The 14,296-nt window shown below is 39.6% G+C and overlaps 1 protein-coding gene across 5 annotated transcripts in view; it reads right to left on the minus strand.

Moving 5' to 3' along the window:
• LOC120091126 (protein N-terminal glutamine amidohydrolase) overlaps positions 1-14,296 on the minus strand; it is a 30,006-nt gene that overhangs the window by 10,219 nt on the left and 5,491 nt on the right. For 4 of the 5 annotated variants that reach the window (XR_016524855.1, XR_016524856.1, XM_090307568.1 and 1 more), the window contains exon 6: positions 86-257. The exons of the other annotated variant lie outside the window; for it this stretch is intronic. Coding sequence is in view for 2 of the 4 variants with exons in the window: in XM_090307568.1 (XP_090163694.1) it covers positions 106-257 (152 nt within the window). In the remaining 2 variants the exon portion in view is untranslated. The remainder of the gene's footprint in view (positions 1-85; positions 258-14,296) is intronic. 5 annotated transcript variants of the gene reach the window in all.

Genomic DNA, 14,296 nt, shown 5'->3' on the forward strand with positions numbered 1-14,296 from the left:
TTACTGAGTGCAAGGAAGTAGATACCTACAGTAATCTTCCGATTTTCAAGTATGTAAAGAAAAACATAAACTTTCATAAGCATACCAGAAATTTCTCAATCTTGTTTAAAGAATTTGAGAGAAAAACTCCCCCAGATCATTTGTGACCACTCCAAGTTTTCGAAAAAAAATTGCATCTCTCACATCAATGTTGTTGTTTGGATAAACATCAGCTGCCTTGATTTCCATATACTCATTCAGGTTGTGAATAGTTCCATCTGATACCCAGGTCAGCACATGAGGAAACAATGAGCAGATCATTATCAACCTTGAGTTGAGATCAAACAATTAAAGCCAAAGACCATTCAATAAATATTCAATCTAATAATATTTCAGATTTCAAATTTCAAAAATGATTTTGAACAATAAACTAAAAATAAAAATTGTTTGTTTCTTTCAAAATGTAAAAAGGAGACCCAGTAGATAGGAATCCATCCCAGTTAAGACAGCTTATAGAGTTCATAATTAATAAATAAGTAGGATGACATGTGATGTAGGGAGGTATTTCTTGTAAAATGACAGATTATATTCTCTTTTTAAATTCAGTTTTAATTTTAGAATAGGTGTGACAAAACCCTTCTCCTTTGGGTCTATTTAAAGGAGGTTATGTCAGTTAGTTAATTAGGTATGTATAAGCCCTTTCCTTTTGAGCCTATTTAAAGGGAACTTATCACTCATTTTAAATCATTAATAAAACTTCAGCTCTAAGATTCTTCCAAAATTTCTCCAAGACTCTTTAGTCTTCACCACATTGGTATCAGAGCGACCTCGAGAAGGGACCTCATGGCAGGTAATGGCTCTGGCAAGCTTCCTGTTCTTCACACTCTTCCACCTACTGATCGGAAGCATCTTTCTCATCCTCTCCACAAACGGTAAATTGCAAATTAGGCAATTTGGAAGCTTCGGTCAGTGGCATCTTCGACAATATGATGGCAATGCAAGCATCCATAGCCGGGCTGCAAAAATCCATCGATCAAATAGCACTTGATAATGGAAGTATGACCAATAGGCAACCAAGAAACAATCAAGAAGCTGTCTGAATTAACCCAGAAATTCGGAATAACCAGAGACCGTTTCAAAATCACCAGCAGGAACTTCCAAGAAACCAAGAAACTACTCAACATTTTCCTCCAAGAGACCAAGAACACCCAAGAAGAAATTTTAGAGGCTGTGACAGGGATGTGCTGCAGCTTCTACACCCCCCTCAACACCAACATATCCCAATCTATCCACCCAGTAGCCCCATACCACCATATTTGATAGGTTTGGATTCCGATTCATCTGAAGAGGAAGACTATGACAGTCCTCAGCCAAATTACCGTGCAAGAATGCTGCACCCACATCCATTGAATAACCCCTTATACCAAGTGCAAGGATACGGGAATCAAGATTACTATCAAGATTGGCAAGAACAACCCCATTGGGGGCAAGAAACAGATTTTAAAATGAAGATTGACATCCCCACATATAATGGGAGGACAAACATCAAAGTCTTTTTAGATTGGATGAAAAGCGTGGAGAATTTCTTTGACTACATGGGACTCCAAAACACAAGAAGGTAAAACTTATTTCCTTGAAACTTAAGAGTGGTGCATCGGCTTGGTGGGACCAAGCCCAAGGAAACCGACGTATGTACAGCAAAAGATCTATCGCTAGTTGGCCAAAAATGTTGAAATTGAAGAAGAAACGGTTCTTGCCAGCTAACCATGAGAGACTCCTTTATAACCAATTTCACCATTGCAAGCAAGGAACTTGTACAATTGAAGACTATAAGGAAGAATTTCATCAAGTGCTAGGAACAATTTGGCTGAAAGTGATAGCCAACAATTAGCTTGGTTCATGGATGGCTTGAGACAAGACGTTAAAGAAAAATTACATTTACAGCCCCTATCTTCTTTGGCAGAAGCAGTATCCATGGCATCTACAATCGAGGAAGATGAAGCATTAAAACATAAAAGATGGGTTGGCCGGGGGAATACTTGGGACAAGAACGCTTCATCAACAAAAAGGAATATGGCAGACACTCCCAAAGGGCAAACCAATTATGCACCTATAAAGAACAAAGGCAAAGAAGTTGAATCTAAGGGAAGTCCATCTCCTTTCGCTTCTGTTATAATTCTATAGTTAGGGTTTTCCATTCTTGTAAATATTTTGTGATATTTTTCTTTTCTTTTTTTTTTTTTTTGAAAAGGATACGAGTCTCTTTATTATTGAATTATAAAAAGAGACTAATGCTCCAAAGTACAAGAGATTTATACAAAGAGCATAAAGATCAAACAAAAAAGAGAAACCCGAGCCTTCTTGAAAAGAAATAGGAATACATCTTTAGTGAATGAAAGGACAACCGAGACAAAAATTGAAGAAAGTTAAGGTGCTGGAAATATAAAAGCCTGCCAATTAAGAAAAATGTCTTGAATTGAGAAACCATCGAATTCTTTGTTCAAAGAGCACCATGCTGAAACGTTCCTTTTAGCTGAATCAAAAGGAAACTCCCAATTTTCCCAACATTGTGGAAAATTCTCTGATTTCTTTCGAACCAAATATCAGAAAGGATAGCCTTGACCATGTTGATCCAAAGCAGCCGTGGCTTTTTTGGGAGAGAGGGACTCGAGAGGAGATAATTTCGGTTGCCTCTGAGACTATCACCAAATACTCCTACAAAGTTGACCATCTGAAAGAAGGACCACCAACATTTTTCTGCAAAGGTACATGAGAAGAAAAGGTGCTGTAAATCTTCACTTGCCGAATTACATAGAGGACAAACAGAGGGCAGTAGGGTGACTGAATGAAGTTTTCTTTGCAGAACCATAGAGCAATTCAATAGGCCAAAAAGCATAATCCATATCTGAATGTTAACTCTCCTTGGGCTTTTAGATTTCCAAAGAGCTTTGAAAAGGGAGATCTCCATTGGGCGCTTGGAAGAGAGGTGGACTGTGAGGGACTTGACTGTGAAAGAGCCCGAGGCTTCCAAGGACCAGTAACGGCTGTCCGGGCTGGATGACACTGACTTTTCTGATAATGCAAGCAGCAATGCTTGAAAATGAGCAATCTCCTCATTCTTTAACAACCTTCGAAAGGTGATGGACCAAGAGTTTAGGGAATGATCCCAGTGTTCAGCTATGGAGCCCCTTGGCAGTAAGGAGATCCTAAACAGAGATGGAAAATGAGAAGACAATGCAGAAGGAAAAAGCCAAGGATCTGACCAAAAGCTGACTCTATTTCCCTCTCCAACAGTAAAGGGAGCTAAATCTTCTATCTTGGACCAACTTTTTGAAACATTTATCCATGGGCTTCTCAAACTATTCCCATACTTTCCAGATGTGTGCCAATCATAGGGCCCTTTGCCTTGGACGCTGGAAATGATCCTCCTCCAGTAGGAATTCCCCTCCATCATGTACCGCCAGCCCCATTTTGCAAGCAAAGCCGTGTTTTTGGCTTTAAGTCCTCCCAAACCAAGACCTCCATTTAAAATAGATTGAGAGACTAAACTCCATTTAGCCAGGTGATTGATTTTGCTTCCTTTATGGCCTTCCCAAAAGAAGTTTCGGATTAATCTTTCTAAGGAGCAAACCACTGAGTCCGGCATTGAGAAGATAGACATGTAGTACATTGGGAGGTTGGATAGAACTGAAGAACAAAGCGTTGCCCTTCCACCTCCTTTTCTATGCTTTGTACACTTGTATATATTCATATCTTTAGTGAATCTGATTCTTTAGTGAATGAATAGAGCATTCTGATTCCTTCTCAAACCTAAGAGTTTTACATGGCATCAGAGCTCTCTAAATAAACTTAGGGTTTTTGTGAACCTTAGGGTTTGACAATTTAGAACCCATTTGTGATACGTTTAGGGTTTTGTGGAGAGGTAAGTTTACACTTTTGCTCACAGTCTCCGTATTTGGTTCGTTCGCTGTCGTTGGCCGCCGTCGGGGGAAAAAAAAGTTGTTTTTTCGACATCGCCCAGTCCAATGAGAAGTCCAGCCGCCGATCTACAAAACCTCAAAGTCCGGTTGCCATCCAACCAGCGAGTGAGGCTCACGCGCCGATTGTTCCAGTTTGCTGTCCGTCCACTCGCTGACGCGTGTAAGTGCGTGTGCCGCCGTTTTTCGTTTGTCTTCTGTGGCTTTCCTTAATGTTGTTGGCTCTTCTTGGTGGTATGTTTGTTTGGGATATATAGATATTCTCACTGCTTGTAAAGACATCTCTTCGGTAAATTAGGGTTTGATTCTCTGCTGTCCGGTGTCTTTGTTTTTGAGGTAATGGCAGATAAGAAACCAGTAGTCATGTCTGAGATTGTTCCTACAAAAGTAACTGAACACAAGTTGAATGGATCCAACTACTATTCATGGAGATCAAATGTTCGCCACTTTATTAGGAGCATGGAGATGGATGATCACATCACAGAAGATCCACCGATTGATGCTAATAAGAAGATTTGGTGGCGGGATGATTCAAGGATGCTTCTACAAATCAAGAATTCTATTGACCGTGAAATTATTGAACTAGTAAATCACTGCGAATCAGTCAAGGAATTATTAGAATATCTGGATTTCCTTTATTCAGGGAAAGAGAATATTAATAAAGTGTTTGATGTTTGTAAAACTCTATATCAACCTGATCAAGGAGAAAAATCTCTCACAAGCTACTTTATGGAGGTTAAAAATACATGCGCGGAATTCAATGCCTTGATGCCAATCAACACAGATCCAAAAGTTCTAAATGGCTCAACGTGAAAAGTTGTTTATCATGAGTTTTTTAGTAGGTCTTGCACCTAAATATGAGATGGCCAAAAATCAAGTGTTGTCAAGCTCAAATATCTCATCGTTGGAAGAAGCTTACACTCGAATACTTCGTACTGAAAAGACACAAGCAGTTACATCATCTGATTCTAGCAGTGCTTTGATTGGGCGCACAAATGATTATAGAAGTAATAAGGGGGTTGAATCAAATAGCTTCAAAGGTCATCCAAATAACCAAAGATCAAATCCAGGAGGTGTCGTTTGCTATTATTGTCATAAATCTGGCCATATGAAGCGTGAATGCAGAAAATTGCTGAATAAGGGTCAGAAGATGCCATCGTCCTCTGCACATGTCGCCTCTACTCCTGATAATCTAGATAAGTCAATTACGATTGCACCAGGACCAAGGAAATATAATCCAAGATCAAGTTACCCAGTTGCAGTTGCAGATTAATCGACAGAACGAGATATTTCAGCAGCAACTTGCTGCTATTGGGAAAGCCCTGGGATCGACATCCAAGATCCAACCATACCCTAAAAACTCGATAACTTCATTCCCTACTTACCCTTCAAATTTATGTTCTGGAACTATAGACAATTCTTTTGGAATTATTATAAGAGAAAAGTTGAATGGTGATAATTACTTCTCTTGGTCTCAATCTATTAAAATGGCCCTAGAGGGCGGTCATAAATTTGGATATCTGACAGGTGAAATACCAAAACCAAGGACCGGTGATCCCCAAGAGCGAATGTGGAAAGGAGAGGATTCTTTGTTGAGGTCAATTTTGATTGGAAGTATGGAACCTCAGGTTGGAAAACCTTTATTGTATGTAGCTACAGCCCGTGATATTTGGGAGGCAGCCCAAAAACTCTACTCCAGGAGACAGAATGTCTCACGGTTATATACTCTACGTAAGCAGGTCCATGAATGCAAACAAGGAACGATGGACGTTACTGCTTACTTTAACAAGATATCTCTGTTGTGGCAAGAGATGGATTTGTGCCGTGAGATGATTTGGAACTATCCGTGTGGAGGAGTGCTACATTATCAGTCTGATGAAACGGATCATGTGTATGACCTTTTTGTAGGACTCAACTCTAAATTTGATACAGTGCGCAGTCATATATTGGGCACCAGACCTATACCATCCCTAATAGAAGTCTATTCTGAAGTTCGCCTGGAGGAAGATAGGTCGAGAGCCATGAACAGTACACCTGTAACACCAACAGATTCCGCTGCTTTCAAAACATCAGGCCCTGTACAAGATAAACAGAACAGTAAGCCGCCCCCAGTGTGTGAACATTGCAAAAAAACCCTGGCACAATAAAGATCAATGCTGGAAACTTCACAGCCGACCGCCAAATGGTAAGAAACGACAGCCAAGTCGGGCTCTTGTAGGTGAATCTGTTACTGGAGATACTCAGACTCAGAATCAGGAAACTACTCAGAGCACTATTACTACAGTGGGTGTAAGTGCAATCGCCCATATTGGTACTTTTCACTCCTTTGGCCTTGTGAATATAACTGGTAATAAACCGTGGATATTAGACTCAGGAGCCACAGATCACTTAACTGGCGTTTCTGATCAATTTTTATCTTATCAACCCGGTGCTGGAAATGAAAGAATCAGAATTGCAGATGGGTCCTTTGCTCCCGTTGCTAGAAAAGGACGGGTGTCACTCTTTTCCGGCTTAATACTCCAAGATGTGTTGCATGTGCCAAAAGTGTCTTACAATCTATTATCTATTAGTACACTTACAAGAGATTTAAAGTGTCGTGTTATCTTCTCACCTGATGATGTTTTTCAGGATCTGAACTCGGGGATGACGATTGGCACTGCCCGACATGACAGGGGACTCTATTTCCTCACTGAAAAAGCTTCCTTTAGGATATGTGATAGGACTAGTTTGTTTTCTTCCCATTTTTCTACTTCTGAAACTGATTATATGTTATGGCATTATCGTTTTGGTCATCCTAATTTCCAGTATATGAATTATTTGTTTCCTCATCTTTTTCGCAACATTAATATTTCTAAATTGAAATGTGATGTGTGTGTCCAGGCTAAACAGCCTCGTGTTTCTTTCTCTTTTCAGCCCTATAAGCTCTGCCCTCTAAACCGTTTACTCTGTTCCAGAGCGATGTCTGGGGTCCTTCACCAGTCACTACCATAACTGGGAAGCGCTGGTTTGTAACCTTTATTGACGATCATACTCGTCTAACCTGGGTTTTCCTTCTGACAGATAAATCAGAAGTCACTTCAGTTTTCCAACAATTTTACAATTCTATAGAAACCTAGTTCAATGCTAAAATCGGAGTGATAATGGTCAAGAATAACTTAGTAACGCCTTACGCGGATTCCTTGTCTCCAAAGGTGTTGTCCATTAGAGTTCTTGTACGTACACTCCTCAACAAAATGGAGTGGCCGAACGGAAAAACCGTTACCTCGTTGAAGTTGCCCGCTCTCTTATATTGTCAACTTCCCTTCCCTCTTATTTGTGGGGTGATGCTATCTTGACAGCAGCCCATCTAATAAACCGCATGCCATCTCGGGTCCTAAAATTCCAAACCCCCTTAGATTTCTTCAAAGAGTCTTACCCAAATTCCAGACTTTTTTCTGATGTACCCCTTCGTGTCTTTGGCTGTGTGGTGTTCGTTCATACACACAGACCTAACCGTACCAAGTTTACCCCTCAGGCACAAAAATGCGTTTTTGTGGGGTACCCTCTACATCAATGTGGGTACAAGTGTTATCACCCTCCTTCCAGAAAATACTTTGTCTCTATGGATGTGACATTCTTTGGAGATCATCCATTCTTTCCCAATGGTTCTTTTCAGGGGGAGCATTCCAGTGAAGAAACCAATTGGGGTCCTTTTTGCCTTACCTGAACCTGAACCCATCCTTGATGTGAGTATCAGTACCAACGTACCTATCCTCCCAACCAAACAAGTCCCTTGGATCACATACTATAGAAAGAATCTCAGGAAGGAAATAGCGCCGCCTGTTATCTCTCCGGCTCCAGTTCATGAGTCTGAACAGAGATCAGTTCCAGGTACTAGTAGTCCTATCCATGATCATGATAATAAATGTGACAAAACTGATGCTTGTGTTGAGAATGTTGAGAGCAAAAGCAGAGAAGATAATGATAGCAAGGATGTGATTGAGGTCGATAATGGTGCAGAGACAGATGATTGTATGACTCTTGAGGACATGGTAGAACCTGGAAAAGAAGCATCTCTTATTTCCACTGGAAAAAATATCGAGAGTGGGAAAATAACAGAACCAGAGGGAGAATGCAGTATGTCAGAAGAAAGTAAAGATAGAGATGAATCTCTTGATCTTCCGATTGCCCTAAGGAAATGTACGAGATCATGTACTAAATATCCGTTGCAGAGTTACCTCTCCTATAGCAATTTATCTCCTGAGTTCAAAGCCCTCGCTACAAACCTAGACACAGTGGTGATACCAAACAGTATACACACAGCACTGGAAAGTCTTGAATGGAAAGCCGCAGTTATGGAAAAAATGAGAGCTCTCGAGAAAAATCATACGTGGGATCAAGTCAATTTTCCAAATGGTCATAAAGCAGTCGGATGTAAATGGGTGTTCACAATAAAGTATAAGCCCGATGGAACTGTTGACAGAGACAAAGCCAGATTAGTTGCCAGGGTTTTACTCAAACTTTTAGGGTTGATTATTCCAAGACTTTTTCGCCAGTTGCAAAGCTAAACACTGTTCAGGTCCTCATTTCTGTTGCAGTTAATAAGGATTGGCCCATTCACCAGCTTGATGTGAAGAATGCCTTTCTCAATGGAGAACTGAAGGAAGAAGTCTATATGAGTCCTCCCCCAGGATTCGAGAAACAGTTTAATCACCGAGTGTGCAAATTGAGAAAGTCCTTATATGGGCTAAAACAGTCACCAAGGGCCTGGTTTGGCAGATTTACTATGTTTGTAAAGTCGCAAGGATATAAACAGGGTCATTCTAATCATACTCTGTTTACTAAAAAGTCTGTATCCGGGAAAATTGCAGTTTTAATTATCTATGTTGATGACATTGTTATTTCGGCGATAATACCTCAGAGATTAACCGATTAAAGGCAAAGATGGCATAGGAATTTGAGATCAAGGACCTTGGAAAACTAAGATACTTCCTTGGAATGGAAGTAGCTTGATCAAGAGAAGGAATTTCAGTTTCCCAATGGAAGTATACTCTGGACTTGCTTAAGGAAACAGGTATGACGGGGGGCAAACCAATTGATACCCCTATAGAAGCAAATGCAATGTTAAGTAATATGAGTAAAAGTGTTCCAGTGAGCAAAGAAAGATATCAGCGACTTGTTGGAAAATTAATATATTTATCTCATACTAGACCCGACATCTCTTATGCAGTAAGTATGGTAAGTCAGTTCATGCAGTCTCCATACAAAGAACACATAAGGGCAGTAGAGCACATTTTGAGATATCTGAAAACCTCTCCAGGGAAAGGCTTGATGTTTAGGAAAACTGAAAAACGATGCATCGAAGCTTACACCGATGCTGATTGGGCAGGATCTATAGTAGACAGAAAATCAACATCAGGGTATTGTACCTTTGTGTGGGCCAACCTTGTTACATGGAGAAGCAAAAAGCAAGGTGTCGTTGCCAGAAGTAGTGTCGAGGCAGAATACATGGCCATGAGTCTGGGAATCTGTGAAGAGATCTGGCTTGAAAAAGTTTTGAAAGGCCTTGATCAAGAGCATTCCGATCCAATGAAACTCTACTGTGATAATAAACCAGCCATAAGCATAGCAAATAATCCTGTTCAACATGACTGAACAAAGCATGTGGAGAATGACCAGCATTTTATCAAAGAAAAACTTGATAGTGGCAACATGTGTGTTCCTTATATTCCTTCCAATCAACAAATTGCAGGTGTCCTAACAAAGGGACTTCCCAGACAGTTGTTCGATGCATGTGTGAGCAAGTTGGGTCTTATTGACATCTACGCCCCAACTTGAGGGGGAGTGTTAAAATTAGGGTTTTTGTACTCTAGGGGCAATTTTGTCCTTTTCATTGTACCCTAGGGTTTCTCTGTTCTCTATTTAAGCTATTGTATTTCTTTGTATCAGTTGTCTAATAAGAATCCCTTTATCCCGTGGTTTTTCTCCCTAATTAGGGTTTTCCACGTAAATCCTTGGTGTGCTATTTTCTTTTCCCTACTCTATTTTTCATCAATCGCCTTCCACATGTTCATTCATTGCATCCTTAGAGTTTGTATCCATCCCTAAAACTGTTCACGAGGCTTTGTCTCATCCTAGTTGGTGTGCCGCAATGGTGGAGGAGATGACTGCCTTAGATGATAATTGTACTTGGGATTCAGTTTCTCTCCCTGCAAGAAAGAAGGCTATCGGTTGCAAATGAGTGTTTGCAATTAAAGTCAATCCTGATAGTTCTATTGCTCGGTTAAAAGCGCGCCTTGTAGCGAAAGGCTATGCACAAACTTATGGCGTTGACTATGCTGATACTTTTTTTCCTGTGGCAAAAATGGCATCTGTGCGGTTGTTTATTTCATTAGCTTCAATCAATCATTGGCCTTTACATCAGCTTGATATTAAAAATGCATTTCTTCATGGTGATCTTCAAAAAGAGGTGTATATGGAGCAACCACCAGGGTTTGTTGCTCAGGGGGAGAATGGAATAGTGTGTCGCCTTCGTAAATCCTTGTATGGATTAAAGCAGAGCCCACGAGCTTGGTTTGGTAAATTTAGTCAGGTGATTGAAAGCTTTGGAATGCGAAAGAGAAGGTCAGATCATTCAGTCTTTTTTAAGAGATTTGAGGGTGGTGTCATCTTGTTAGTTGTATATGTGGATGATATTGTGATTACTGGTGATGATGCTTTAGGTATCCAATCTTTAAAGACCTTTCTTCATAGTCAATTCCATACAAAAGATTTGGGCATGTTGAAATACTTCTTAGGAATTGAGGTAATAAGAAGCAAGAAAGGAATTCTATTATCACAGAGAAAATATGTACTTGACTTGTTGATTGAAACAGGAAAGCTAGGGGCTAAGCCATGTAGTACCCCAATGATGCCCAACTTACAGCTCACAAAAGATGGAGAATTGCTAAAAGATCTTGAAAGATATAGGAGGTTAGTAGAAAAACTTAATTACCTTACAGTGACTCGACTCGACATAGCCTATTCAATAAGTATTGTGAGTCAGTACATGTCATGCCCTACAGTTGATCATTGGGCTGCATTGGAACAGATTCTTTGTTATTTGAAGGCTTCTCCTGGGCGTGGTTTATTATATAAGGATTATGGTCATACTAATATTGAATGTTTCTCAAATGCCGATTGGGCAGGATCTAAAGAAGACAGAAGATCAACCTCAGGGTATTGTGTTTTTGTTGGTGGTAATTTGGTTTCTCGGAAGAGTAAGAAGCAAAATGTGGTGTCACGTTCAAGTTCAGAATCAGAATATAGAGCAATGACACAATCTGTGTGTGAATTGATTTGGATATATGAACTTCTTGTTGAGTTGGGATTTGAAATCACCACACCGACAAAGTTGTGGTGTGATAATCAAGCAGCACTTCATATTGCGTCTAATCCAGTATTTCATGAAAGAACTAAACATATTGAAGTTGATTGCCATTTTGTACGTGAGAAAATTCAACAAGGGTTGGTATCTACAGGATATGTGAAGACTGGAGAACAATTAGGAGATATCTTCACGAAAGCATTAGATGGAAGACGTATAGATTATTTATGTAACAAGTTGGGCATGATTAACATATATGCTCCAACTTGAGGGGGAGTGTTATAATTCTATAGTTAGGGTTTTCCATTCTTGTAAATATTTTGTGATATTTTCCTTTTCTATGCTTTGTACACTTGTATATATTCCTTTGGTGAATGAATAGAGCATTCTGATTTTTTCTCAAACCTAAGAGTTTTACATCTTCTAAAAACCGTACTAATTCTTATAATAGACCTAATCTTGGCAAATGATTTAGGTGTGGTCAAACGGGACACCTTTCTAACGATTGCCCTCAAAGGAAGAACCTCACAATTCAAGAGGAACATGAGGATGAAGAAGATGAGGACTACTCTGAAGAAGACATCAATGTGACCCAAACCGGATGAGGGAGATAATATTTCTTGTGTAATCCAAAGGTTCTCTTGACTCCGATAATCGAAACGAACCCGCAAAGACAAGCATTGTTTAGAACCTGTTGTACCATCAATGGGAAGGTGTGCAACGTTATTATTGATAGTGGTAGCTCGGAGAACATGGTGTCTAAGAAGCTTGTGCAACATCTCAAGCTAAAAGTTGATCCCCATCTAAGTCCCTATAAAGTAGGATGAATTAAAAAGAGCGGAGAGGTTGTTGTTAAAGAACTTTGTACAATTCCATTATCAATTGGACCACATTACAAAGATCAAATCATATGCGATGTCCTAGATATGGACACTTGTCACATTCTACTTGGAAGACCTTGGCAATATAATAACCACCCCAAACACAATGGCAATGGCAATACATATGAGTTTGAATTGTGGGTAAAAAGGTGATCCTTGTACCTATTGATTTGAAAACTCCTATGAACAAACATACCATTAAGGAGAAGCACAAGGCAAACTTATTTTCTAGCATGCCTTATAAACAAGCTTGGGCAAATGCAAATACATTTAAACTAGCTTTGTTTGTCCGTGCCAAACCCGAGGCCTTATTACCAACCCCTGTGGACAGCAAAGTGTAGAACCTTTTAGACAAGTTTCCCTCCATTACCAAGGTCCCAAGTGACCTACTCCACTCCGAGACATCCCATATAACATAGATTTCATCCCCAGATCTTCTTTACCTCATTTTCCTCACTACTAAATGAGCCCTAGTGAGTATCAAACCCTCCAAGTCATTATCCAAGATCTTTTACAAAAGAAACATATTCAACCTGGCCTCAACCCTTGTGCTGTCCCAGATCTTTTAGCTCCTAAAAAAGATGGTAGTTGACGCTTATGCATAGATAGTCATGCGGTCAATAGGATAACAATCAAATATAGGCTTCCGATCCCAAGAATTTCAGACCTACTTGACCAATTAGCTGGTGCGAAGATATTTTCCAAGGTGGATCTACATAGTGGATACCACCAAATACAATTAGACTAGAGGATGAGTGGAAAACAACATTCAAAACTAACCAAGGACTATTTGAGTGGCTTGTAATGCCCTTCAGGCTATCAAATGCACCTAGCACCTTTATGAGACTTATGAACCAAATATTTTTACCTTGCATCAACAAATTTGTGGTCATTTACTTTGACGACATCCTAATTTACAGCAAGACCATCAATGACTACCTTACACATCTCCAAGAAGTATTCTCTATCCTTGAATCTAATACTCTATACATCAATCCTAAGAAATGTGTCTTCTTATGCAGCAACATCAAATTTCTTGGCTTCATTCTTGGACAAGAAGGTGTCCAGGCAGATCCTCAAAAAACTTGCAGCCATCAAAGAATGGCCAATATCTACATCATCAGTCAAAGGGGTGCAATCTTTCCTTGGTTCGATATCATTTTACCGCAAATTTATTAAGAATTTTAGCTCCATAGCTTCCCCTTTTAACTCATTGTCTAAAGAAAGGTAAATATGCATGGTCTAAAGAGACTTTAGATAGTTTTAATGCTTTAAAAGACAAGTTAGCCAACCCACCAATTTTAGCCCTCCCAGATTTTACTAAAATTTTTGAAGTAGCTGTGAATGCAAGTTCTATTGGCATAGGGGTTATCCTCTCACACGAATCCCATCCTTTAGAGGTTTTTAGTGAAAAGTTAAGCGAGGCTAGACAAAAATGGTCCACATATGAACATGAACTTTATGCATTGGTAAAAGCCCTCCATCAATGGGAGCATTATCTTATAGGTAAGGAATTTGTTTTAATAACCAATCGTTATTCCTTAAAATTCTTTCATTCTCAAAAAAGCATAAACCGAATGCATGCTAGATGGATTCCTTTTATATGAAAATTCGATTTTATCATCAAGCATACCTCCGGAATCATTAACAAAGTGGTTGATGCCTTGAGTAGAAAGTCATCCCTCCTTACCATACTTCAAAGTAAAATTATTGCCTTTGACCACCTACCAAATTGTTATGACAATGACCCTGATTTCCATGATATTTGGCATAGATGTTTCTCTAACTCTCCTCCTAAGGACTACCACCTTTTGGATGGTTTTTTATTTTGTGGTAATAGGTTATGCATCCCACAAGGATCTCTACAAGTGGCTATCATCATGGAAGCCCATTTGGGCGGCCTAGCAGCTCATTTGGGCTGTGAAAAAACCTATGAAACCCTTGTCACACGTTTTTTCTAGCCTCAACTTTGAAAAGATGTAAACAATTTAGTCAAAAGATGCTTCACTTGCCAAACCTCCATAGGTCACACTCAAAACACCAGTTTGTATACTTCTCTTCCAATCCCGACTAACATTTGGGAGGACTTATCGATAGATTTTATATTAGGGTCG

Source organism: Benincasa hispida, chromosome 11, assembly GCF_027475165.1.
Source record: "Benincasa hispida cultivar pf3 chromosome 11, pf3_genome.v1.1, whole genome shotgun sequence".
NCBI lineage: Eukaryota > Viridiplantae > Streptophyta > Magnoliopsida > Cucurbitales > Cucurbitaceae > Benincasa > Benincasa hispida.